We start from the raw sequence: 27,644 nt of genomic DNA, 5'->3' as shown, positions 1-27,644 counted from the left end.
ATACCAAATGAAGGTTTGATAGGTGTAGTCTGTTCAAGATGTACAACAACATTCTTGTCTATCCAGGTCCATTCTTTCTTGTAACTGAATTCTACCAATGGCAACATGTGAATAACAATATTAGTGAATAGTAAGTTGGTGCTGAATACACTCTGTCAGCCCTTAACACAAAGAACCTATCTGGAAAATATTTAAAGTACCTCAGTACTTCAATTTACAGTCGTTATCTGAATGGATAAGCTGTCAATCTATTCATCAAGGGCATTTAAGGACATCTTACATTGTGAGTATCTGTCATGGAAAGGAAGAATGCAAACACATATCATATCATAACACATCGGGAGACCTCCTGGGCCGTATTGAGCCACCAGTACCCGTTGGTGATTAGCGAGAGGATCTGCTGCTGCCTGGGTGTCCAGAGCCCGGAGATGTGTGGACTGAGTCCATGAGGGACAGACGAAGGCGGGTAGGAATATAAGTCTGTCCCTTAGGACCTCCCAGCAGAGCAGGTTCCAACCACTTGGCTTTAGTGTTCTGTTTGTCGAGGGCACATTGGATGGGACTGACAATGATGTCTGGAGGGAGAATGGGTTCACGCGGTGAGGTGACGACTTCGGGATTTTGAAGACGTGACATCAGCTCTGTGATTCTTGTTGCCAGGACGATAGGTGACTTTAAACTGGAATCTCGTGAAGAAGAGGGCCCATCGAGCTTGACAGGTGTTGAGTCTTTTAGTGTCATGAAGAAACTCAAGGTTCCTGTATTCCGTATTGACTGTGAATGGGTGTTTGGCTCCCTCCAGGCAGTGTCGCTATTCCTCTAAAGCCAGTTTGATAGCCAGCAGCTCGCGGTTACCTATGTCGTAGTTTCGCTCTGCCAGGGACCGTTTCTTTGAGTAGAAGGCGCATGGATGGAGGCTCACCCCGCAGCTGGGAAAGTACAGCTCCTACCCCAGTGATGGAGGCATCAACCTCAACGATGAACAGGAGTTCAGGATCCCGATCCGGGTGGGCTAGGATATGAGCTGTACAGAAGGTGTTCTTCAGATGGTTTAAGGCTAAAGTGGCTTCGGAAGTCCAGGACAGAGACTTGGGCCCATTGCGCAGCAAGGAGGTAACTACAGCACTGATCTTACTAAAGTTCTGGATAAACCTCCTGTAAAAGTTTGCAAAGCCCAGGAAGCGCTGGAGTTCCTTTATGGATGATGGTTGTGGCCAGTTCTTGACAGCTGTTACCTTCCTCTGGTCCATCTGGATGCATACTTTACCCTTGGGTGGAGTAGCCCCAGGCAGCAGGTCAATCGCACAGTCCCATGGCCGATGAGGTGGAAGTGTGGTTGCCAGCTGCTTGCGGAATACATCCTGGAATTCCCTGTACTCATGAGGAATCTCCTGCTTTGTAGAGGTGGCATGACTCTCAATGGTGGTTGAACCAACTGGAACAGTCTTAGATGAGGAAGAAGGTTTCTGTTCTGAAGATCTGTGAGAGGGTTTCTTTATGGATTGTAGACAATGATTACAACAATGTTAATTTCCACTGTTTCACCTCACCGGTCCTCCAGCGGATGAAAGGTGAATGTTGAAGTATCCATGGGAGTCTCAGGATGATGTCAGCTGTATCCAGCACCATGAATGGAATCTCCTCTTGGTGGAGACATCCAACGCGGAGCGTCACAGACAAGAACAGTGGTTTCATTCCACCCGCTAACAGCAGCCAGCTGCAGGGTGCGGAACTGAAGAGCATAGTCATTTACTAAAGATCGACTTTGACAGAGATGATATAGTCAATTGGGAATGGATATGGAACTGGCAGTTTGGCCGAAGACTTCCTTGAAGTGTATTGCGAATGCCGTTAGCGAGTTAATGATAGCAGTGTTGGAATCCCAGATAGAGCGTACCCATTGCAACACTAGACCATTGAGCAGAGATATTATATAAGTGATCTTAGCAGGTCATTAGGGAACAAGTACGGCTGCATTTCAAAAAACAATGTGCACTGAAGCATAAACCTGCTGCATTCCTCCGCCTCACAGGAATATGTTGCTGGTCGGATCACGGGACTGGCAGAGGCAGAAACAGATGTTGAAGGATTGGTGATGGGTGGTTGAAAGGCATGATGGGAAGCGTGGACTAGCTTGCCAAATGGATCCAGTGGTGAATGCCAGTATCACAAGGATCTGTTTCGTGTTGCATGTTGGTCTGGTCTTCTGTCATGGAACAGAAAAATGCTAACACAGGTAATCGTTTGAATGGTATTTATTGAACAACACTCAGACAGAGAGCAGGTGAGTTTCTGGTTAGCAGATCATAATGGTGATACTGGTTTGAATGACAGTCTTATCTGTATTGCAGGTTTCAGAGAGAGGTGGCTGAATAGACAGGCTGATAAAGAGAACGGATCTCGTAAGAGGAAGAGGATGTGACAGTTTGATGCAAAGGTAAGTAATCCACAGGTAGTCAGGTAAGCATTCAGGGTAGAACAAACAAAACCAGACGAAGGTGAACCGGATAGTGTGAGCTTTATGGTGCTAGTGAAGGTGACCATGATTGGGTGCAGGTGGTGTTGATCAGTAATCAGGTGATTGGGATGTGTAGGAATCTGGTGCTGAGGGCGTGGCTGATGGTGAGGCTGATCCTGTGACAGTATCTTAGGCCCCGTCCACACGGAGACGCATTTAGCTGTAGGCCTATATGTACAAATTTTGTATCGGATCAGCGTTTCGTCCAGTGTTGGGGTAGTTACTCAAAAAAAGTAATTAGTTACTAGTTACTAGTTACATCTGTAAATTGTAATGAGATTACTTTACTAGTTACTGTATTTGAAAAGTAACTACACTACTTATTACTTTACTTTCCCATTTCTTAATTTACCGTGTAGATATATGGACAAACATCATGGTTCTATGGCAGTTTCCCCAAACAAACAAAAAGGACTACTGTCAAATAAAGATAAAGAAAATAATAAGAACAAATAATTTAAATACAAGCAGCAGCACAAATAAATACTATTGAGCAAAGACACTAATAAAATAAACAATGCTTTTCAGGTTTTTCAGGTACGTCTAACATTAGTTTTCAGGTACAGAAATCAAATGTAAAATAACATTGCATATTTGACTGTATAAATTAAACATTAATCCTATTAAATTTACAAAATCTATTCAATCAAGAGCAGTGAGTAATGCCCTTGTCTTTTGTTGTTTGACATTAAACAGACAGCAGTAAAGGCTACTGCCCCTTTAAGACCTAATAAAACTGCCCCTTTTAGACCTAATAATACTGCCCCTTTAAGACCTAATCTTGGACCTAATGCTCGGATATGCGTCGTTTTTAAGGCATATACAGACTATGTCTGCTAGGATACTCATCAAGATGGGCATGTTGACATAGTTTTTGTGTGAGTTTGTCCGTTCAAGAGCAAAACTTGAAAGAGAACTCAATATTTGCGCACTGTGAGACGTGTGCGCGCTTTCGGATGAGTGCACATAGACAAAATATTCTCACAGCGTGCGCAACTTCTCATTTGTGATGACGGCGAAAATGACTGGTATTCGAACATACTGCAGCACTATATGCATTGAACAAAGTTTACAAAGAGAGAATTTGAAGGACTTTTACACGGCACTCCTGCTCTTGTCAGACGGCACCTCGGTTGGGAAACACTGCTCTATGGCAACGGTGCACGCAGCACTTAAACATATCAGATCTTTACACACAGGCAAACACGGCTTGAGTAACGCAGGAAAGCGCGTTCCTATAGTCTAGTAAAGTAGTGTAGTTACCAATATTTTTAGTGTAATGCGTTACTTTACTTCGTTACCCAAAAAAGTAATATCGTTACTGTAATCCGTTATTTAGTAACTCGTTACCCCCAACACTGGTTTCGTCCACATGGATCCGCCATTTTGGGAGCCTGAAACCGATATTTTTTTAAACCCAGAGTGGATAAATCTGAAATCTGACACAGCCAATCCGTATATTTTGTGAAACGGTGATGTCATCACACCATGTCCCACACGGTAAAGACTAGAAGGGATACAGCTAAGGCCACTGGGCATCCGCACATCAATATTGCGTCATTTAATTACTGTATTTGCATTATTTGCATTTAGGGTTGGGGTAGGTGTAGGCGTTAATAAAACACAATCTGGTAAGTAGCAAATTTATTTATTGTTATTTTATCGTGAGATTTTGCCTCACTTCCTACCATTGCTGTACCCCTTTTAGCCACAACTCTTCTTTTCCGTTTTTAGTGTATTTCTGTGGCAGAATTACAGCGCCACATACTGGTCTGGCATGTATACAACATCTTTTTGAGTCAGTTTCAGTGGTTTCGTGTGTACGCGGATATTTCATGAGACGAGGGAAAAAAAGATTGGATAGGGAAAGCTTTGGCTTCGTGTGGATGTGGCCTTAGATTTCATCAAATAGATCTTCATTTGTGTTCCGAAGATGAAAAAAAGTCTAAAGGGTTTGGGTAATTAATGAAAGAATTTTCAACCCATAGACTTTTTTGGGTGTAAACTAACCCTTGAAGACTATTTATGAATCTTTTGGAAATATTTAATAAATAAGTGTATGATGGAGTTTGTTTCCCAAGTCATAGATTCACTCTCTCCAGGTTGTTGGCACAGTGTGATGGTTGTGTGCTTTCTGTGAAAGGGATGTATTTGAACTTTTATTCTTGATATTATTTGATGGTAATACTACAATTCTTTAAAGGGTTTTTAGTTGTTGGCAATGCATTGCCTATTTTAAGGTCAAGTGCTGATGTTTACTAGCCTGGTCTTACCAGACTCTCATACATTCATTTCATTTGTACAAGTCTAGAAATGCATCCAAATTACAGCGCACGCAACCACACGGTGCTCTGCAGTGGTCAAAAAGGTTATATTCTGGTCAAAGATATAGATAAGATATAAGATATATTCTTGAAAACTCAGAGATGTGGATTCGGAGAGCAATTCAATTACCACACGACCTTGGTGTTTGTCTAAAACAGTAGGTAATTCGGCCGGGGGCTTTAACGTGGGTGGTGGGAGACGGATGGCTTCAGCCAACTCCTTCACCACTAACGGAGCGAACTGGAAAATCAAACTTTTCCCGGGCCACAACATCATGGCCCCCAATAAAAATCAGCAAAGATTGTTCTTGCTCTGGCTTTAACTTCTGGATATTCGGCAGCGGTGCCAGGAATGAATGGCTTCACTCGCTTCTTTTCTGCGCCGCCATTACTGAACTACAACTCAAACTAGCGCACAACATCAACGTCATCGTTCTCAGCCACTCCCTCTGTTTGCTGATTGGACCAGTAAAAAATTGTTCGGAGAAAACCAAAGCATATACAGCAGTCCCAGACGGAGTACTGAAGGAAAATTAAAATTGAGCGGAAGTACGTAGGAGGGTGGAGCCAGGCTAGATGTTTACTGCATGTTGAGACACCCATGTGTTACATTTACTGCTTTTGAACCCCTTAAGCTGTATGAGGACGTACCCGGGTTGAAGCGCTATTTTTAGCACAAGTGTAATGTTTGTTAATAGATTTAACGTAAAAAAACATCATTAATCTTGACAAACTATATATCATTCTAAAGGTATAAACCTCAAGCATCGAGGACAGACCACTGTTTTTCAATGAAAAGCTTATAACGGCTGTATTTTTGCATTAATGTAAGCAATACACATCAAAGCAAGTATAAAGAAAAACAGAGCACATACCAGTAGTGTCCTAATTACGAGCCACACACGCATCCACTGCTAAAAGTTCCAGAATGAATGGAAAGGTGAGGGTCCACTGAATAACATCCCATAGAGCATTTTTAATCCAACGAAACAATAACGGTGTAATATTGATGGTTAATCCTTTGTTTACATCGCATTTCTGCGGAGCGAAGTATCATACTAGACTGTTATGCAATAAAATAATGCACAAAAAACAGTCTCCCGGTAGCATAAAGTGGCATGGGTTTATAGCTTAGAATGTTACGAACATAATAAAACCACCCACACACAAAAACATGCAAAGATAGCCGGGATCTAGTCCAAAATGTCCAACCATAGCACTCGGTTTAGCTGATGTCATGATGTGCTCATCCAATGATAATGTCTGTTTATCTGGAGCCAATAAAAGCATTGAATCGTCATGACTGACAGAAAATGTAGCCAATGAACACACGATTCCAACGATACCTGGCATGTTTATATTCGTCACATGGGCGTGATTATTCATTTGAATCTGGCGCTCTCTACCACGAGAAGCTGCGACTGTCTGTGACACACCTCCCCTGTCATTTGACAGCTAACAGCTAACGGGCTAGTAAAGAGACGGTCTCTTTGTAGCAACTGTTTGCTAATCTTACTAACTGGACGGAATTTATTATCCAATGGATCGTCAAAAGAAGTTTTTATTGTGCTGAGGATGTTTTATTTGAGCTCACTCGAAGCAGCGATGTGGAAAACATTGAGGAGAGTGAAGACAGCGATGACGGTGATATGCTTGTTAACGGAGCTGATCCAATAATATACCGGTGAGTTGCTATGTGTAGTTGTTTATGTATATTGAGAATGTATTTATTTAATTTTTTCTGTGTGCTAGAAAAAATGCAATATACCAGTATGCATTATACATATGCTGATAATTTGCATTTTTCCTAGCACACATGGGGAAAAATTATATATATTTTTTCCCCGTGTGTAAATATATATATATATATATATATATATATATATATATATATATATATATATATATATATATATATATATATATATATATATATATATATATATACATATTGAGACTGTATTTATTTTATGCTTTTCTGTGTGCTAGAAAAATTGCAATATACCAGTATAGATTATACATATACTGATATTTAGCATTTTTTCTAGCACACACAGGAAAAAATTATATATATATATATATAAAATGCATTTTTTCCCCCTGTGCTACAAAAAACAAATTGACGAAAAAAGAAAAGTTCTGGACGGCCGACCATCTGTGTGATTGTTGATTTTATGTCTGGCCATCAATATGAATGCTCACTGTATAGCCGGCCGTTAGATTGATGCTTGGGCTGTGTGAGAATGTATAGGTGGCCGTCAATATAAATGCTGTCTAACCGACTGCCCATCAGTTTCATTGTTCATGGGATGGCCTGTAATTAGAGTGAATGATGACAGTGTGATTGTTGATTTAATGGGCAAACTATACAGAAATATTACATGCAGTGCTAATTCTCTTTCCTTTCCTTGCCATTTTACAGGCATCAGGTTGAGTCTTCAGATGAGCTATGGCATCCAAGCACCAGACAACCAGCAGAAAAGAGAAGAAAGCTTTCAGATTCTTCAAGATCTGCACTTGCTGTTGTAGACCTGAATCGGCCAGTAAAAGGCCAGTAAATGTTTTTTTTTACATTTGCAAATTGTGTGTGTTTTTATAGCTATATATTTATATTATATTGTTATTCATATTTATATTACTAGTTCTATTTATAGTTATTATACTTATATTACTTGTTGTTTTTCAGTTGCAAAGAAGTTTAGCTCTTTTTTTATTAATATTTCATTTTTTTATTATATTTTTATAAGTTCTGTTGTACAAATAAATCACTTATACAAAGTCTTATGGTTCTGCCTATTATTTTATAGTTGAAAAAGCATTCAAGCATCATATATGATGGCTAAAACAGCTTGCAGTACACTTCATAACATTAGGTTATCAAGTCTCCTGTAGGTTTCTTGGCACCTGGACATATTCTTATAGAAAAAAGCATGCAGGAACCCCATTTTTCATGATATCTTCGTCAAAATTTAAATATAAACTGATGAGACTTGTGCCTTTCAATTCATTAACTAACTGGATTCCTCCAGGCTTATTTTCATATATTTTTACATCAAATAATAAAGTGTTCATTGTAGCACAAATCATCTTCAAGACACTTCAACTTCTATAACTGTTTGTCTTTCTAAGTTTTTTTCTACTTTAATGTTTGGGTAATAAACTCTAAAGTGTCTTCTTTTTAAAGATGTCTAAATTGTGCATGTAGTGCAAATTGTTCAGCAACTGCAATTGTTTTAGTTGGGAGATGTCATTTCTGGGGATGTGCCTCAAGCAGGGGGGGGGGGGTGGAACAGACATAGGCTGTTTCCGAAATCGCCCCCTATACCCTCATTCACTATTCCCTACATTAGTCCACTGATATAGTCCACTTCGAAAACGAGTGAGTGATTTCGGACACTAAGTCGCCGGAAAGGCTGCCGATTTTGCAGTTTGTGCTTGCTGTTTGGCAGCTCCAGTAATAATGAAAAGATTTATCCTGAACTATGCTACGGAAACTAGCATGTAACCTTAATCAAACAATATAATAATCATCTTAAAAAGGATAATTTATACCTGTATGCATGATATTGGGCTGGACCAGTGCGGTTTCGGAAGATGGATGGATGATTGATTCAGCTGTGGGCACTATTTGAGGGAACAGCCATTTAGTGGTGTCCGAAACCATAGTGGACGTTATTAAGTGCACTCATACAATCCCACAATGCACCACAATAACGAGTTTGCAACCGATGTATGCTCGACGGCTAGAGAATACCCATAATGCACGGTGAAAGTCGCGCCGTGCATTGAATGAATTCCCGCGTTTCGCCAGGAGATGGCATCGACTCACACACTTTTTAAGACCAATGATATTGGGCCCACTCACTTGTATCATCTCCAATTGAGCACGTCTGTTTACATACCCTGATAAACACTGATTAAATCGGTTAGTAGCTTTATTTTCACTTCTCTAATATTTTCTTCATATTCATAGAAAATAAATTCCTTTCCGATCTGATATATGATGGAAAAAAGGATCAGTGCGAGTTTGGTAAAAGGCGGATTCGAACCTCTGATCAATTTGCGTCAAATCTTATCGTCAAGCGTCTTACCCCTACACTATTGCTGCTGATGAAGATTGTGTTTTCCGTAGGTGTGTCTTCCTCAACCAGACGTTTAAACAAGCCGATATATTTAAATATATTTTTTGTAAATTGCATCTACTCCAGTAAAATGTTTCTGTTAAAGGACCCACCGACATTTTTTTTGCTTCTGACGCCCATAATATTAATAGTAGCCTACTATAAAGTATGAAATATATAGGCCTACTACAAATATTATTATTATTTTTTTTAATTAAATGCTTATTAGTTACTTTATTATTCCCCTTTCCAAGTAAGTTCAGTGCCACACAAGTAAAGAGTTATGGTTAACTTTAAGCTTGTTGGCTCGTTTTTGGAGTAGTGGAGTAATGGAGAATGAGGGTACATAGGGCGAATCGGACAGCGGTAAGTTCATTCATTCAGTGCGCGACTCTCAGTGCGTTGAGAGTACACCGTCTGGTTGAGTGAGAGAACGTTTCAAACGCATAAGGAGTTGTTTCTCGTTTGCTCTCGAAATGCTCTCGCGGGACTTTGCTGTCATACGCCGATCGGGCATCGAACAAGCATATTCTCCAGCGCGTATCTAATGTACACTCGTTATTGCGGTGCATGGTGGGATTGAATAAGTGCACTCAAAGACGTCCACTATTGTTTCGGACACCATTAAAAATGGATGTTCACTCAAATAGTGCCCTATTTAAGGGTATAGGGGGCGATTTCGAACACTCTTGGAAAAAAGCTTGCAGGAACCACATTTTTCAAACTTCCTCAAACTTAAACTATTAACTGATAAGTCGTGTGGCTTTCAATCCATAACTGAACTGGATTCCTCCAGGTCTATTTTCATATATTTTTACATGAAATAATAAAGCATTCTATGTAGTGCAAATAATTTGAGGCATTTCAACTATTATAATTTTTTATCTGTTTGAGAATTATCAACTCTGATTGCTTTTTAGTAGAGTCCCAAGTGTCTTCTTTCCAAAGATACCTTAATTGTGCCTGTAGCACACTGTTCTCAGGAGCTATAATTGTTTTAATTGAGGTAGGTCGTTTTCAGCTGTGAGCCCCAAAGTGGGGGTGCAGCTTAACAGGAAAAACGCATCTCTCTTTGTGTCCTGTTAAATTGCTGCTTTATGTACAGTATGTAGATGTTGCCATCTCAAGTATAGTTTTAGCCTTGACCGATGTGCTTTGCTTTTAACTGTTGTAACTAAAACCTTACTTAATAAACATATACTTTGCGTAACCATGGAAACGGTACTTAAATTCCTTTTAGCGGGTGGTGTAATGTTTAAAATACAAAATTTACTGCATTATTTTATAATCAAAACTTTTTTAATCTAGACAAAACATATCGTTGGAAAGTTTATTAATTTATTGCCTTGTGACAGGAGAAAGCATAAAAAAAGTCTCAAGCAAAGAGGGGCATGCTGAACATGTAAGTTGTAAGCGTCATCACATTTAGTTTGTGTTTGTGATTGAAGTATGTTGCAATTGTCCCCAGTCTCCTCTGCTTAGGACCCTCAACACATAATTTAGTTAAATTTTATTCTCATACAACATGCTCTTAGGGTTTAGAGACCTTAGTGTTATCTTTTAACCTTTTTTTCTCAACAAGAATGAAAAGCTAGAATGAGTAAAAAGCATTCGCAGAAGAGAAGGAACTTTTCTTAGTAGGTTACCCAGTTTTTCATGTTGAAAAGTGTGGGAATATGCATGTACCAACATTGTGGCAGTTGAATCTCACAATTTAGAAGTGCAATAAAGCAACATCATGAACCTACCAAGCACCAAAACACTTATCATATTCACAAAACCTGTAAGCACTCGGAATACGTTAATTTGACATCTGCACCGGTTGTAGTTCACATTTAGTCCCACACACATATAACAAGGGGCTATGAATTATACAAGTGTTCAAAATGGTTCTATTTGTGGTGTCAGCAAGAGTAACAATACACTGGTTATACTTTAAAACATACACTGTGTAAATAATGTATAAAGTAATGTAGATTATGTGGGTTTCCAGTGGAGTGTCAGTAATGTAAAACAATGACAGTAGGCTCAATGTGCAATAGTGGAAAACAAGCAGATAGCAGGCACTTGAGTATGCTGAGTTCATTATATGACTGCATGTAAGTGTGCACTGAGAGATAGTTGTGCATGCTATTTGTTCTTTCTGCATTCTGTGCAAAGAAATAAATATAATAAATATTTTTATGTCATTCAAAACATATTTGTTGTTGATACTTGATACTAACTGACTGCAAAAAATGGGACAGTTCAGCTTACCAACATTGAAAACAAACTAGGCGTTCTCAAGTTTTAAAATACATTTTGTGTCTCAAAACAATTCATTTTAGAGAGCAATAACAGATTTATTTATTAGTCTGTGAGTTAAAGAAATATATATTACATTTTGCCAAGATGCATGTTTTTCTATTCAGGACCATCTGGACACTGTTGGCAACATAATATGATGACTTTGTATGCACTACAGTGAATAGTGCAAACTAGTTAATTAGGCATTATTGTAATTATAAATGGGCATGACTGAAGAAGAAATGCAGTTCATTCAAAATCTTGGACTGAGCACTGGGATTCATTTATTGATAGCTAGATAAATAAATGCATCTGCATAAGGCTAATATTCATATTGATAACACTGCTGTCAGTGTTAAATGTGATGGCTCACAAAATTATCTGGTGTTTTTAAATTCATCACTTTGAAATGCATGACCCAGGCCTTCTCGTCCAACATCAGTGCCTGACCTCACAAATGCGCTTCTAGAAGAATGGTCAAAAATTCCCATAAACACACTAATAAACCTTGTGGAAAGCCTTCCCAGAAGAGTTGAAGTTTTTATAGCAGCAAAGGGTGGGCCAATTCCATATCAAACCCTACGGATTAAGAATGGGATGTCATTAAAGTTCATGTGCATGTAAAGGCAGGCTTCCCAAAACTTTTGGCAATATAGTGTAAGTTGCCCAGTACAGAATGGGAAACTCTCAAAACATAAATTGCACCTGTTGTGGGAGATAATGACTCGAAGGCTCTTTGTAAATTATATTTGTAACTCTGAAATCAGAATACAATTAAATGATTTAATCAAAATAAAAACTGAATATTGGACTATACTGCTCCTGTTCAGCACATGACATCTTTTAAACTGTCCAGGTGTGCGTTTCCCGAAGACAGCTATGGTTGCAAATTCCATCATTACCAACACAATTCAATGGAACCTGCAACCAGTTGTCTAGCGATGCTTTTGGGAAACTCACTCCAGACTAGTCGGCTACTTGAAAGCTGGCGGATTTTTGATTTTGCAAAGGTCTGTATTGTGTTCTAGGTACTTCACGAAAGACGTAGACCTAATGTAGTTCTGTCCAAAGTTAAAGTGCAACACAAAGGTAAGCGCATTATTGTTGTTGTTCTTTTTTTTTTGTCGAATTATCATACATGTGTAACGCGTGTGTCCGGGTGAAAAATACGGATAGCTCACTTAACGTAACTGGAGTTGAAGCAAACACGGAGGCGATTGACATCAAACAGCTCGCACTTTATTCCCTGCGGAACTCTCTTAAGAGTCCGTCACAAACTCCATTTCCATCCACAGCATTACTTAATAAAACAAAAATAACTGAATGTTAGCAACAGAAGACAGAAAATAATACGCACACATGGGAGTTCGACGCAGTGCGCACACACAGAGAATGCAGGTGATCCAACAGGGAGCGAGCGCTCTTAAAGGGGCCACACTATTTTCCTACTCGTTATATGTATCAAAATAAAAGTCTATAACATTATTTTGGCAGTTAATGTTTTAGGCTGTTTTTATTTTTTGAGTGGGCTGGTTTTGGTGAGCTTTTGGCCTGGAAATCTGTGACCCAATCTGGAAACACTGGCCTCTCCGAAATTGCCTATCCAACCTTTAACTGATTATTTTACTTAGAAAGTTTTTTTTTTCCTTTTAATAGGTAGCTGTTTGGTAGCTTCTATAGAAGCACTTCAGACATAGTCCTGATTATTGAGACGAAAAGGTCAGATTGCCTGTTGCCTTTTTTGTGCAGTGAGTGTTTTTCTATATTCTGTAAGTCCTGCAGAAATGAGATAAGGCAGGTTTGAAACAGCACCTCTGGGGGTTCAGCATGTGTAGCAGTGCTGTCAGGTGTTTTCCGTGGGATGTTAATGGACATGAGTCATGACTGCTCAGGCTGTTTTCTCCCAGTTAGCAGGAAATGACTACCATGATCATTAAGTCCATCTTACATTTTCTAACAGCCACGTAGCCTATAAGCTGAGCGAAAAGAATAATTCATGCCTTAAGTGTTTCTGCAAGAATTTTTTTTTTTCTATTACTAATGACCTGCCATTATTAATTTGGTTTTGACTGTGATTGCAGTTACACTTTATTTTAAGGTGACGTAGTTACATTGTAGGCTAGAAGTATTTATATGTTGATTTCTGGTTATTTGTAATGGCATATTTAATTTCTGCATGCTCTTTAAATGTATAATCAGACTCATACCTGGTCTCTATGTGAACATGACTGGTCTGTACTGCCATCTAGTGGTATGGGAAAGCATAAAGTAAAGCAAATTCTTTGTGAATGATCACCTCTATGGATTGGTATTGCAAAACCACCAGTATGTAATTTTATTTGGTTTATCCACAGCGCCCATCTTTTTGTTTACAGAAATTATTATTATATGCTTAAAACAAAAACTGAACTCTATGTTGGACTGTTTGAGATTGATTAACTAATAAAACTACAATCTAGATAAAGCCTCCAGCATCCACTACGGCTTATCAGGATCATGTTACTGTCATAATAATCAACCTGTATTTTTGTCCATCCACTGTATTTACAACTGAAATTATATTTATATATTATATATATATATATATATATATATATTATATATATTTTATATTAGGAAAATAAATCTTGTTTTTATAATTCATACTTAAGACTATTAATAATATTTTTTAAAAAGTAATTCTTGGTTTCATTATTCACTTAATCTGAATAGGTTAACAAACACAAGATTACCTTTGTCCCTGGTTGTTCAAAAGCAATGACAAGAATGTGCTTTGCTGCATTTTTGGCAATGTTCACATTTTTAGGTTATGACGAATCTCATGGGCTTATTCAGTTGACAGACACTTTATTTTGGGGTTGGGCAGGGTGGAGAGACAGAAAATGGATGTTATATACAGAATTAGGTAAACGTTGAAGTTTTTCAAGTTCAATCCACAAAATCCACAGTTTCTTACACGTAAAACTATCCAACAAGGCAAGCATACAAAAAATGAACCATGTGATATGGCAAACAGGCATCCAAATTAATTTTGAGTTAGCTAACAAAACCCCTTTCATTCTGATGAAGGACATCCAAATAACCTGATAAACATGTAGTAGTGAATCTTATATAATGAATGTGAGGATATAAACAGCAGAAGCTAAGTGATGAGTTATATTCTGAGAGTGCAAGTGAAAGTATGTGTTCGTGCAGTAAAAGTGAAAGAGATTTGAATGCTTATAGTGTGACAGCGTTCACAGACAACAGCAGGAAAGGTGAAAATTACTCTGAACGATTACAACAAATTCACCTACAGATTTGTATATAAACATAACTCCATTTTTCTTGACACAAAACTTGTGACAGCTTCAGGTCCTCTGCACGTTCTTCAACTGAGACTGGAGATTTTTCGACAGAAAAGGTAAAGCAACAAGCCATGGGTCTGTTCACACACACACACACACACACACACACACACACCGTATTCTGTGTTTAAAATGTGAACAAATAGAAAAGTCTTTAAAAGTAGAACTTCTTTTAACATTATGCAACATCTTAAAATGGGGTGTTAAGACACTAAAAAAACAATTCTGTCCAGATGAAACAAACATTCTGTTGTAAAACAATAAAAAATACTTGTTGTGTTATACTGTGACAATGGAGTACATTTCACAATACTTAAAGACATTAATAATAAAGTACAAAACAGGTCATAAACAGACAATCGACAGATTTTCTTACTCTAGTTGTATGATTAATTAAACAAATGTTGGTAACACTTTACAATAAGGTTTCATTAACATAATGCATTAGTTAACATGAACTAACCATGAACAACAGCTCATGGCTGTTCAGCATTAGTTAATAGTTGTTAACGTTAGTTAATAAAAATCCAGCTGTTCATGGTTTGTTCATGTTAGTTCACAGTGCATTAACTAATGTTAACAATATTTTACTAATGCATTAGTAAATGTTGAAATTAACATTAACAAAGATAAATAAATGCTTTATAAGTGCAGTTCATTATTAGTTAATGTTAACTAATGAACCTTATGTAAGGTGTTACCCAAATGTTAAGTATTGTGAAATATTATGAAGTAATTTTGTGATGTTGAGTGGTTAGAAGGAAATTATGTATTTCTTTAACAGTTTTTTGTCCCTGTATTTAGAGGAGATTAATGGCATCTACAAGCAGCAGTAAGGCTTAAAATTCTGTCACATGATATTATTTAATTAACACAAAAATATAGCATGTACAAAAGTCCATGTGTATCTCTCTTCCTTCACAGACGAGTTTAATCTTATTATCCCTATTGAATCTCAGAGTGCTGAGATCAAACTGGGGTCTGATGTCACCATACCGTGTCATCTGTCACCTGAAATCAGTGCTAATGACATGGAGATCAGATGGTTTAAGGAGACAGACTGTGCTTGTCTCTATAAGAACAGAGAGGTGATAGAAGGGAGGAGTTATGAGGGCAGAACAGGTCTCTCCACTCAAGAGCTGAACAGAGGAAATGTGTCTCTGAACTTCAGAGAGTTCAGAGAATCAGACATAGGATTTTACCTGTGTCAGGTCATCAGTGAAGACAGAACAGAGGAAATAACAGTAGGAGTAGAAGGTGAGCATCCCATAATTTCACTCCTCAGACAGCAACATAGAGTCGGCCCAGATTCGACCCCCACCCCAGATCTGGTCTGGTCTTGAATCCACATGTACCGGATCTGGGCCGACACTATGTTGCTGTCTGGGTCTAGCCTACACCAGCTCAATGTCCTCAACCGTCTCCTATCAGAAAGAAATTAATCTAGAGGTGATCAGTCAACAGCTACACCAAACACATGCTCATGCTTTAAATTGTGTCTTGTTCCCCCAGCAAGGGAAGATTCTGATGGCAAACCTGTAAACCAGCCATCAAAGATTCAAGGTAGACAAGTTAATCTGACACTACATGCGGTAAGACAATTTAAAAACTACTCTACATGAACCATTAAAGGATTAGTTCACTTTAAAATGAAAATTACCCCATGATTTACTCACCCTCCTCAAGCCATCCTAGGTGTATATGACTTTCTTCTTTCTGATGCTTTCTGAACACAATCAGAGTTATATTAATAAATATTCTGGCTTGTCCAAGCTTTATAATGGCAGTGAACGGGGCCCACGAGTTTGAAGCTCAGAAAAGTGCATCCATAAATCATAAACATGCTCCACACGGCACACTGCTCCAGGGGGTTAATAAAAGCTTTGTAAAGCAAATTGATGGGTTTTTGTAAGAAAAATATCCATATTTAAAACTTTATAAAGTAAAATTTCTAGCTTCTGCCAGCCTGCCGTCCGTAACTCACGCAGAAAGTGTAACGCCTTTCGCAGTTCAAAACGCTTACGTCCGACATCACCGTCGTGTCAGTTTCACTTTTTCGTAACTTGAATACGGAATATGGAATTTTTTATTGTAAGAAAGTGTAAACCGGGTCGTAAACGTGATCTAATTGTAATATGGATGCAAACGGATGATTGAAGACATGATTTTTATTCAGATGGGCGCATTATAACACTAAGGCCGTGTGTCCACCAAAGCATTTTTTTACGTGGCTGGCTGGCGTATTCAATTATTTTCAATGGGAGCGCCGTGTTTTTAGCAAAACGCAGCACTCATCACTGTCACACTTCACCCAGCTGTCCAATCAGAGTGGAGGAGGGGCGGGACAAATACAACACCGACCAACCACTACATTCTGCATACTGCATTTCGTTGCCTTGTACTTGTACTTGTGTAATGACAATAAAGTTGAATCTAATCTAATTTAATACAACGTCAACAGATGAAAACAAGCAGTATAATAACGGAACAAAATAATTTAAAACAAGAGCCAGAGCAAATACTTTACATTGTATCTGCATTCTTATACAGAATCAATACAGAAACAAACTATCTGTGAAATGAGATACTAGTAACACTTCCGTGGATATCCCGTATCATAACAAGCAGAGTCTCAACTAAAAAAAACAAACAAAAACAAAAACGCTGCTCTGCCAAAACGCATTTTCAGCTAAAAATGCTTTGGTGGACACATGGCCTAACGTACTAAAAAAGCAACACAGAATCAGCTCTAATCAGAAATGTCTTTAAAATCAGTAACATCAGCTCTATATGGTCACTGTTTCATAAGATGAATTTTGTTTATAGTTTCCATCTGTAAATAAACACATAATGGACTCTTAAGGCTATTTTTCCACAGTCAAACAGAACATGGGGGGAGAATCAGAGAATGAAAATGGAGGAATCTGCTTTAATGACAGGTGAGTGTTGCTAAAGTTCACTATGTTTGTGTATTATTACCTGTAACATTATATCATTCCTTAATAAACATATTGTTAAGGTCAATATAGACTAAAAACCTTAATACGCTATTCTATTAATTTCCTGAATCCTCAGCTTCTGGGGCTGTCCCCACCAATTTCAAAATCAAACCTACGCTCTTGGTTAACTGTAACATTATATAGGCCTAATTAATTAATAAACATTGTTAAGGTCAATATACACTCTCCTAAAGGATTATTAGGAACACCTGTTCAATTCCTCATTAATGCAATTATCTAATCAACCAATCACATGGCAGTTGCTTCAATGCATTTAGGAGTGTGGTCCTGGTCAAGACAATCTCCTGAACTCCAAACTGAATGTCAGAATGGGAAAGAAAGGTGATTTAAGCAATTTTGAGGCACACTTTAGGCCCCTTAGTGCCAATTGGGCATCGTTTAAATGCCACGGCGTACCTGAGCATTGTTTCTGACCATGTCCATCCCTTTATGACCACCATGTACCCATCCTCTGATGGCTACTTCCAGCAGGATAATGCACCATGTCACAAAGCTCGAATCATTTCAAATTGCTTTCTTGAACATGACAATGAGTTCACTGTACTAAAATGGCCCCCACAGTCATCAGATCTCAACCCAATAAAGCATCTTTGGGATGTGGTGGAACGGGAACTTCGTGCCCTGGATGTGCATCCCAAAAATCTCAACTGCAAGATGCTATCCTATCAATATGGGCCAACATTTCTAAAGAATGCTTTCAGCACCTTGTTGAATCAATGCCACGTAGAATTAAGGCAGTTCTGAAGGCGAAAGGGGGTCAAACACAGTATTAGTATGGTGTTCCTAATAATCCTATAGGTGAGTGTAAACTAAAAACCTGAATACACTATCCAATTAATTTCCTAAATCCTCAGCATCTGGGGCTGTCCACACCAATTTCAAAATCAAACCTACGCCCTTGGTGTTGTAAATCAGGACGTTAGGGAGTGTTATAAGGTCTGATAGTGCTGCTCCACCATAGCTCCCTGAAAGACCAGCACAAGGAATTAAAAAGAAATGTGGGTTTAGAACACCTCAACCCCACAGACTAGACAGAGGTATACCCAGAGTCTCATTTCCCACTCCGAAATTTGTATACACAAACCCTCAGGCAAGGAGAACAATTAAAGGATAAGTTTATTTAAACATAATGTATAGGAGACCAAACGGAAAGCTTTGGAACAAAAAACAAAAGTAGCCAGCTAATTATGGTTACACACGGGAAATAAAAGATAAAGATTAAAGATAAAAGTAGACATCATTATGCGATTTTTTTTTTTCAGAGCTGGAAGTGAATTATGTGAAGGTACTTCACCAAACAATATTCAAAGTTTTCAAAAATCAAGGGAAAAAACTGGAACAAACTGAACTACAGTTAAAGGCATCCAAGACTGACTTAGAAAGAGTCTTGCAACAATTAGAAACAATCAGAGAAAAATGTGGTCTAGAAAATCGAAAAGATCTTGATATGAAAGAATCACAGATGCAAATAACCAAATACATTGAAGAGAAACAGAATCAGCTTGAGGAGAAAGACACACAACTGAAGAAAATGAGCAAACAGATGAGCGAGAAAGAGAAACTGCTGAAGAGCACAATTAAAGAGATGGAAACTAGTAAACAACAACTGGAGACACTGAGACAGGAGCAAATGAGACAGGAGGAAATGTTGGAGAAGAAAGAACAGTTGAGGATTTCAGGTAAGAAATTTGATCAATAATAATACACTTTTTTACATTTTAAAATGTTATCAAGCACACTTGGTTGTTTGTTAAGGGCATAACTTGCTTGATCTCACATCTTTGTTTTATATTTATGCTTCTCTCAGAGTTTAATGAAAAATCTAAATGTCTTGAAGAAACCAAATCTCTTTTAGAAGAAAGAGATGGAAAGATTAAAGATCTGGAGAAAGAGAAAGAGAGACTTGATGAAGAACTTCAAGACAAGGACAGACGTCTCAAGGACATTAATGCTAAACTGATGCAAACAGTCAGAGAGGTTGAAGAGAAACAGAATCAGCTTCAGGGGAAACACACACAGCTGGAGAACATACACAAAATGATGAGTGAGAAAATGAGACGCCCAGAGAACAAAGCGAGAGAGCTGGAAGCCAGTAAATGTCCACCAGAGGAAAAGGAAACAAAAGACACACATCTGGAGAAATAACAGAGATAGATTTTTAATAGCCTGTACGGTGGCAGTTCCATTTTAAGGACATGCATTTGGGGTAGTATTTTTTAAACATATGTGTCTATAAAAACGCCTCAAATTATTAAAAACATTTATAGACCAAATTTAAATGAATAACTTGACAATGAGCATTTTTTACTGTATATTACACTGATATATATTTATCTAAACCCAGTGTTTTATCAGGGTGATCCTGATGAAAATGAATAAGCATTTTTAAATGGTAGCAGTCACTGTGCATGAATCATTGTGCATCTTGTCCATTTTAAAATATATTGTTTATCATCTTTATTTTCAAATCATGAGTGATAATATGTCTAGATGTTATTGGTAGAGTGTAGCTGTCAAAAGTATGTATAGCCTATATGTTATTAAATGCATGAGTCTGCATTTATCCTCCTCCCATATTCCTCTGTCTATGCCCAGTTTATATTTAGTCTTAATAATACATTAAAATTATTTAAAAAATGCAAATGTGGTGTGCTGGAGACAATCTAAGAAACACCCAGGATAAAAAGCAAAAAGCTACGCGTCGGTTTGGCATTGAAATAGGGCGTGGGAGGTGTTTATCTGCAGTCACGAGAAAGTTAAAGTGAAAGTGAAAGGTTTTTTTCCCTTCTGAGATCAGACCAGTGTGACGGGTTGTTTCGTTTAGGTTCAGTTCTGCGCTGCACTTCAACTGAGGCAGAAAATTTGAAGAAGAAAGGTAGGTAAAGCTGTTACCATAGGTCTACTTGCTAACCATACACACACAATGGCAGTTAACCGAAATATACAAGGTAACGTTTACTGTCATTTATTTTCATTGTCGTTTCATCATCTGGTGTGACAGTTCTAAAATAGGCCATGTAACGTTAGCTGGCACTGTCAGACTGATAGTTTCAATCATTAACTGGCACGAACTCACGGCAATTCGTACGAATTTTACGAGGTGGTTAATTCGTACGAATTTGTTCGACCTCACTCGCATGCACGGCGCCAGATGTTTTTCTCTACCGGTGTTAAGGGCTAGACCAGTGGTTTTCAAACTTTTTTTCGCGACCCTCTTTTTTCCCCCTTTCTCCCTTTTTTTTCGCGACCCATATACTATAGGCCTACAACCATTTACGTTCAAAAAAGTCAAGCCAAGCATAATAGATTACTTATATACAATTGGTCATTTGACTGTATTCTCCATTAAACCACTAGATGGCACAAAAATTCAATTTCCACACAATCGCTTTTGATGATTGATGTATATTCGCAACGCAAAGTTGATTCTGCACTATATATATATATATATATATATATATATATATATATATATATATATATATATATATATATATATATATATATATATATATATATATATATATATATATATAGGCCTATATATATATATATATATATATATATATATATATATATATATATATATATATATATATATATATATATATATATATATATATAGGCCTATATATATATATATATATATATATATATATATATATATATATATATGGGAGGCTAATTAACTGGTTAACCGTTAACCAACAAGAATTTTAACCAATTAATCGTTTGGTTGAAAAAAAATACAGGTAAGTCACATTTTATTGCATTCAGAAATAATACCGGTAAATAAAGCAAAATGTTATAAATGTACTACAAGCATTATAAACACTACAAACTAGGGATGCCACAATTCTCAATATAATATTGAACCGTTCGGTACGGCATTTACGGTTCAATACGCCCTTGTGAATTGCGTTTTTTCCGGTTTTGCATTGAATTAATTATTTTTCTACAAATTATCTAATTTGCCTCCATCCCAATACTGAATAACGCGACATACATTCACATCACACGTTAAAGGTGAACTATGTAGGATTTTTGCAGTAAAATATCCTGAAACCACTAGGCCAGTGTTATATATTTTGTTCAGTTGAGTACTTAGAATATCCCAAATGTTTTCAACTATTTGTAAATCGTGAGAAAATTGTTATTTTAACCAAGGAACCGGGACGTGTGAGCTATGCGTGTGAGGGAGTCGCCTGTCGATTGCGTCATATCTGCGTCACCCTCGGTTTGCGGTTTTATTCAGTGAAACACTTTACTCTCACTGCATTGTGAACAAGTGTCATAGCAGCCGCCGAGCGAACGTCATAACTTCCTTTTCAACACACTCAGATATATCTAATACGATAAACAGAGTTGCGTTACCTCATATATTACCTCATATACTCATGACTGGAAAAGAGGAAGTGGCGCCGGCAACCGTGTCATAATAAAAGTCCCGTCAGCGACTATGCCATAATAACAGTCCCGCTCTTCAATCGCTCCTGCGGCCTTGCTCAGCTCCACTACACTCGGTCCTGCTCTGCTTCAGACTACAGTAATGTTAATAATCGCATCCATGAACATGATTTCTGCCCGAGTCCTATCCTGACTGTTTTCCACCGGCTGTGAGGTGAAGACCACATGTCCCGAGATTCTGCGCTCAAACGTGCCTTCATCAAACTACGCCTTTGTTTTGAACAGGCGACCTCTAGTGGACGGAAAAGTTACATAGTGTAGCTTTAAAGGCCCGGGTATACTTCGGCCGTCCGCGTTCGTGCACCGCCCGCATGACGAAATTTTCGTCATTCGGAGGGCTCGCGGCCGGCCGCACACCCCGTCCGCACGCAGCCCAAATTTCTAGACAGCGCATGTGCCAGCAGTACAGAAGAGTCCACTAGGTGGCAATACGCACAGTATTGAGCACAGTGTTCAGCCGTTGAAGAAGAGTGTGCAAAGACCGGTTTAAAAACAACACGCTTGAAAAAAAACCTGAGAATTTTTTATTCTTCAGTGTTTCTTCCAAACTATGTTGCAATGGTGGAAGCACTACAGTTCTTCTCCGACCATGCCCAGCGAATGTCCCACTGATGACAGGACTCAGTGCTGCCATCCGATGTCTGGTAGAGCATAGACACTTTTTTACTGCGCATGTGTCGAACGCGATCATCCGCGCGCATCCGCGCGCATCCGTTGTGTAGTATACTTTGAAAGACGCGCGGACAGGGCTGCGCGCGTGACGCGTCCGGGCGCGGTAAGTGAAGTATACCCGGGCCTTTAGTGGTAGAGTTATACTCACGGAACACTATAGATATTCACAATCAAGAAAGTTCATTATTTGCATGCGTTTTAAAGCCTTGCTGGCTCATTCGCCTGCGCGGTTTTAACATGCGCTTTTCCGAGCATGCGCACTAAACGCCGGTCAAACACGGGATTACTGAACTAAGTATACGTCTTACTGCGCTAATACTGTCAAATACACCCACGGTTAACATAAACACTGTCGGTTATGTCTAAAGTGAAAGTAAAATCGTGTGTGTCTGTTTATTAGATGCACAGAGGTCTTAAATTGACAGCAGCAGCCTAGTGAACACGCTGTCCTGAAAGAGACAGTTCATCTCTAAAATGATGTCATTATTTACTCACTCTAATATTGTTCCAAACCTGTATTCATTTCTCGATGACAGAATTTTCATTTTTGAATGAACTATCCCTTTAATGTTAATACAACAACAAAAGACAAAGAGAAAATCACTCACTGCTCTTGGCTGAAAAACTAATACAGTAGCTTTAAGAATCATCAGAGATAAGAATCAATGTATATTTTATAGTGAAGTCTATGTAGTGTTTTATTTTTACATTTATTCATTCAATTTCATACTTAAATGCTGCTGTACAGCTGTGAGCTGCCAGTGTAAATCTTTATATATATTTATTTTATATTTTACAATACACTATGTGTACAAGGTTTTTTTTTTTAAAGTAAAGTTTTAAGTTTAAGTAAGGGTTTTCAATTATTTTCAGTAAAATAAAGAAAGAGTATTGCAATAAAAAAAGTATTTTTTTCTCCTTAACCTCTTGTTGTTCCTGTCGCCTAAGAATAGAATAACAAAAAACTGATGTGACAAGCCATCAGAACCGAACCGAACCAAACCGAAAACCGTGGTTAAAAACCGAGGTATGTATTGAACCGTGGACTAACTGTATTGTTGCATCCCTACTACAAACGTAGTAGGGGAAAAAATACTATGGTAGTCAATGGTTGCTCTATCGGCTTGGTTCCCAACATTCTTCAAAATATCTTCTTTTGTGTTCAGCAGAACAAAGAAACTCATACAGGTTTGGAACAACTTGAGGGCGAGTAAATGATGACATAATTCTCATTTTTGGGTGAACTATCCCTTTAAGTCTACGAGGTAGACTTATGAGTTTGTCTAATAACAAACACAAACGGTGTTAAATAATTTGAAGTAAAATGCATATGTTTTCTACTTTACCACAGTAAATGATGGGAATATCTCCTAATTAAAAGCAAACAAAAGGAAGAAATCCCCTGAGAGACGTAAATGAAGATTTGGGAAAATAAATAAGAGATTCCATGTCCAGTAGAATAAAATGGAGTAAGCCTATTGTTAAATTTGTGAAAAATCGGATGACCAGATCTCAAAACGCAGGCAAAGCTTTAAATTTAGCTCACTTTACAAAGCCTACCTCTCTCGTTCGGCATGAATATAATATGTTTCCATGGCTGCAATGTAACATTTAATTGCGAACCTATCATTTATTTTGTAAAAAAAATTTTGTGCTTCACTCGTGTCATAATTTTCACGTAAAACAGCATTCACATACCGACCAGCCAACCAGCACCGGTGATACTCAGCCACCGTGGTGGTGCGGTTCTCACGCACAGCTATCCCTGGGTAACAAACTATTGTAATATGCAGACAATATTTTGAAAATAACATCTAATTATCTATAATTAGTAATCTATAAATATATATCTATAAATAATCTATAATTTTTTTAAATCTAATGATTTTATATTGTAATTTTCCATCTCTCCCTGGTTTTCTGCAACCTAGCTGCGCGCACATTCTGTATGTTTACAAACAGACAATTGGTCTATATGTGAGGGTGCTAAGAAAATAATTGATATTCATGACGTCAGAGTTACTTCATAAAGAAATTGTCGGGGGTTTTTAATTTTTATTAAAGCAGCTATGATACACACATTCATCAGAAGTGTAGTTTTAAATTATATTTGGCCAAAGAATAGGCATATTCAACAAAATAGATTGTTCTTTAGCTTAATACAAGTGACCAAAAGACAACGACAAAAACCTTTTAAATGCAAAGGTGAAGATTCAAGATTCAAGAGATTTATTTGTCACATACACAATTATATAGAGCATATATAACCAGCAGTGAAATGAAAGTCAGGTCCGCTCCATGGACAGTGCAATATTAAAGACAAAATAAAAATACAACACAGATGAAAATATACATAGAAATACAATATACACAGATACAAATATTCATAAATATATCTATGAGAAAATTAATTAAGGTTAAGGATGTACAAGAGGCAATGTGCATATGTGCATTATACCGTAGTCTTAAATATTAAGATATACACATGAATGTATAAGAGGTAAAAGTGCAAACGGGTCAACACTGACAGTATGTCACATTGAGGTAGTGAATGATGAAGATCTTACTGATAAAGTGAATATTAAGTAGAGACGTCAAGATGTTAAGAGGCTGGTTTTGAATTTAAGAGCCTGATGGCCTGGGGGAAGAAACGCCTCCTGAGTCTCTCAGTTTTTGCCATCAGACTACGGAAGTGCTTACCAGATGGCAGCAAAGTAAAAAGATGGTTACTGGGGTGGATGGAGTCTTTGATAATTTTAACAGATCTGCTTTGGCAGCGTTTGAGGTAGATGTCCTGTAGAGAGGGGAGAGCAGACCCTGAGATGCGCTCAGCTAAGCGCACAATTCTCTGAAGGGCTTTGCACATATGTCACCTATGCATAATCAGAACTGTGCATACTTTACAATTAAATTAAACAAACACCACATCACAATCTTTATGTAATATATTAAATAGCCTTTTAATGGATTTAAGCGTTTTTTTCACACGGCTGGCATATCCAATTGTTTTCAATGGGAGCAGCATTTTTAGAATGCCATGAGCGCAACGAGGCGGTGAGCGCCTATTTGCTCGTCGTTTTTTTATTGGTCACCAAGAGTTAAAGAATGTTCAACTTTGAGTAAAATGCAATGCTAATAACTGTCGGTTTTTACCCAGCCATCCAATCACAGTGGAGGAGGGTGGCGGGACAAATACAACACCAACAAACCGGCACATTCGGCTTGTACAACGTCAACAGATGACAACAAAAATAATACAAAATAATTTAAAACAAGAGCCAGAGCAGATACTTTACATTGTATCGACCAGGGCCCTTATGGGGCCCTAAGCAGAATTTTATTTGGGGGCCCCTCGGTGCCACCAATACGATTGACTATTGTCAATTCTTGATCATTCGCACACCCAGTATCAATGTTAGTAGTTATAGCTGTATTGCTTATATCATGTCTGGCTGTCATGTTTTTACCCTTATGCGGTTTTTAATTATAACAGTAGCAAACCCACAAGAGTGGTCAGGTGTTAATATTCAAAGCCCTACAGTACTGCAGTTCAGACTGGGATATGTAATTTTTTTTAAAGTAGTCTCTTATGTTGAATATGCTCACTTTTCCCCAGGATTCTTTGATGAATAGAAGGTTCAAAAGAACAGCATTTCTCTGAAATAGAAAGCTTTCAAAAATCCTAAAAATATTGTAAACAACTGTTTTCAACACTGATAATCATAAATGTTTGTTGGGCACCAAATCGTCATATTAGAATGATTTCTGACGGATCATGTGACACTGAAGACTGGAGTAATGATGAATTCAGCTTTGATCACAGGAATAAATTACACTTTAGCTACTATTTTTCACATAGAAAACAGCTGTTTTACATTATAATAATATTTCACAATATTACTGTTTTTACTGTATTTTTGATCAAATAAATGCAATCTTGCTGAGCAGAAGAGACTTCTTTTAAAAGCAAGAAATGTTGAATTCTTTCAAACATTAAACAGAGCTTTTATTTTGGCAGAAATAAAATTTTATTTTTTTGTATTCCATTTGACTGTGTAGAAAGAACCTTTTTATTTTCTAAATAAAAACTTCCAAAATGTAGAACGTCTCGGTTACTTATGTAACCCTCGTTCCCTGAAGGAGGGAACGGAGACGCCACGTCGGAGTACCGACGAATAGGAATCTCGCTCGCGAGAGCCAATCTACTTCGAGTGTAACAAAACGAGCCAATGCACATTGGCATGCAATGATTGCACCAGGTGCTCATGCCACGCCGTGCGGGTATAAATGAGACACAGGTGATTGCATCAAATCAGCCTTTTGCTGAGGAGCCGGGTAGGTAGACAGGCACCCCAGCAGGGTACAGAGGACATGGCGACGGGACGTGACGCCACGAGAGGAATCCCTACCAAAGAGCCATGGCTTCTGCCCCCATCCAGTGCCCTGTGTGAGCCACCTGAGCTCTCTTACCTGATGAGACGGGGCTCACACCGGGAAGTCCATCACTGCTGTTCCGCATGACCCGCTCAGTGATTATTGGATAACACTGGGAAAGCGTGCCCTAGAGAAGGGAACGCTGCGGAGCCCACATCGTACCCCGAAGGAGTTATGTGGAGTACAATGCTGAGCCGTAGCCCGCAAGGAGAAGGGGGCTCAGTCCCACTGCAGGGAAGGCTCTCCCAAGGGAAAGACACGGGCTTCCCGTAGGAGCGACCGTGGAAGAAAATATGGGATCCCCGCAGGGTCACTCATATGGCCCAAGCCCAATACCGGTTCTCAAGGATTCAGCGGCAAGGAGCCTGATGCCAGACGTTCCGCCACGTCCGGCACCGAGGGCGGTGGAGGACTCACAGAGTTTGCTTCTGGAGAATATAAGCGCCGTAGCGCAG

At 38.3% G+C, this 27,644-nt stretch overlaps 2 protein-coding genes across 13 annotated transcripts in view; both read left to right on the top strand.

Annotated features, from left to right (window-relative positions):
* The first annotated feature begins 14,404 nt into the window (after nt 1-14,404).
* LOC307124918 (uncharacterized protein) lies at nt 14,405-20,252 on the top strand. 5 transcript variants are annotated; one of them, XM_079814415.1, is made up of 8 exons: nt 14,405-14,506; nt 14,604-14,652; nt 15,401-15,428; nt 15,521-15,853; nt 16,109-16,188; nt 17,475-17,535; nt 18,879-19,295; nt 19,424-20,252. In XM_079814415.1, the coding sequence occupies exons 3-8, from the start codon at nt 15,410-15,412 to the stop codon at nt 19,759-19,761; spliced, it is 1,248 nt and encodes a 415-aa protein (XP_079670541.1). In that variant the 5' UTR covers nt 14,405-14,506; nt 14,604-14,652; nt 15,401-15,409; the 3' UTR covers nt 19,762-20,252. The 5 variants fall into 5 exon arrangements, with proteins under 5 accessions (XP_079670541.1, XP_079670540.1, XP_079670542.1 ...); XM_079814414.1 differs by having other exon boundaries at nt 14,406-14,506; nt 14,598-14,652; XM_079814416.1 differs by having other exon boundaries at nt 14,406-14,506; nt 14,598-14,652; nt 15,381-15,428.
* A 107-nt stretch (nt 20,253-20,359) lies between these two features.
* Nucleotides 20,360-27,644, top strand: part of LOC307124520 (uncharacterized protein) — a 30,829-nt gene continuing 23,544 nt past the window's right edge. For all 8 annotated transcript variants that reach the window (XR_013816272.1, XR_013816273.1, XM_079813763.1 and 5 more), the window contains exon 1: nt 20,360-20,491. The gene's annotated coding sequence lies outside the window, so the exon portion shown is untranslated. The remainder of the gene's footprint in view (nt 20,492-27,644) is intronic.

This window comes from Gobio gobio (genome assembly GCF_949357685.1).
Source record: "Gobio gobio genome assembly, chromosome: 4".
Classification (NCBI taxonomy): domain Eukaryota; kingdom Metazoa; phylum Chordata; class Actinopteri; order Cypriniformes; family Gobionidae; genus Gobio; species Gobio gobio.
The sequence above is the reverse complement of the archived record's forward strand: the minus strand, read 5'-3'. Positions and strand labels throughout refer to the sequence as shown.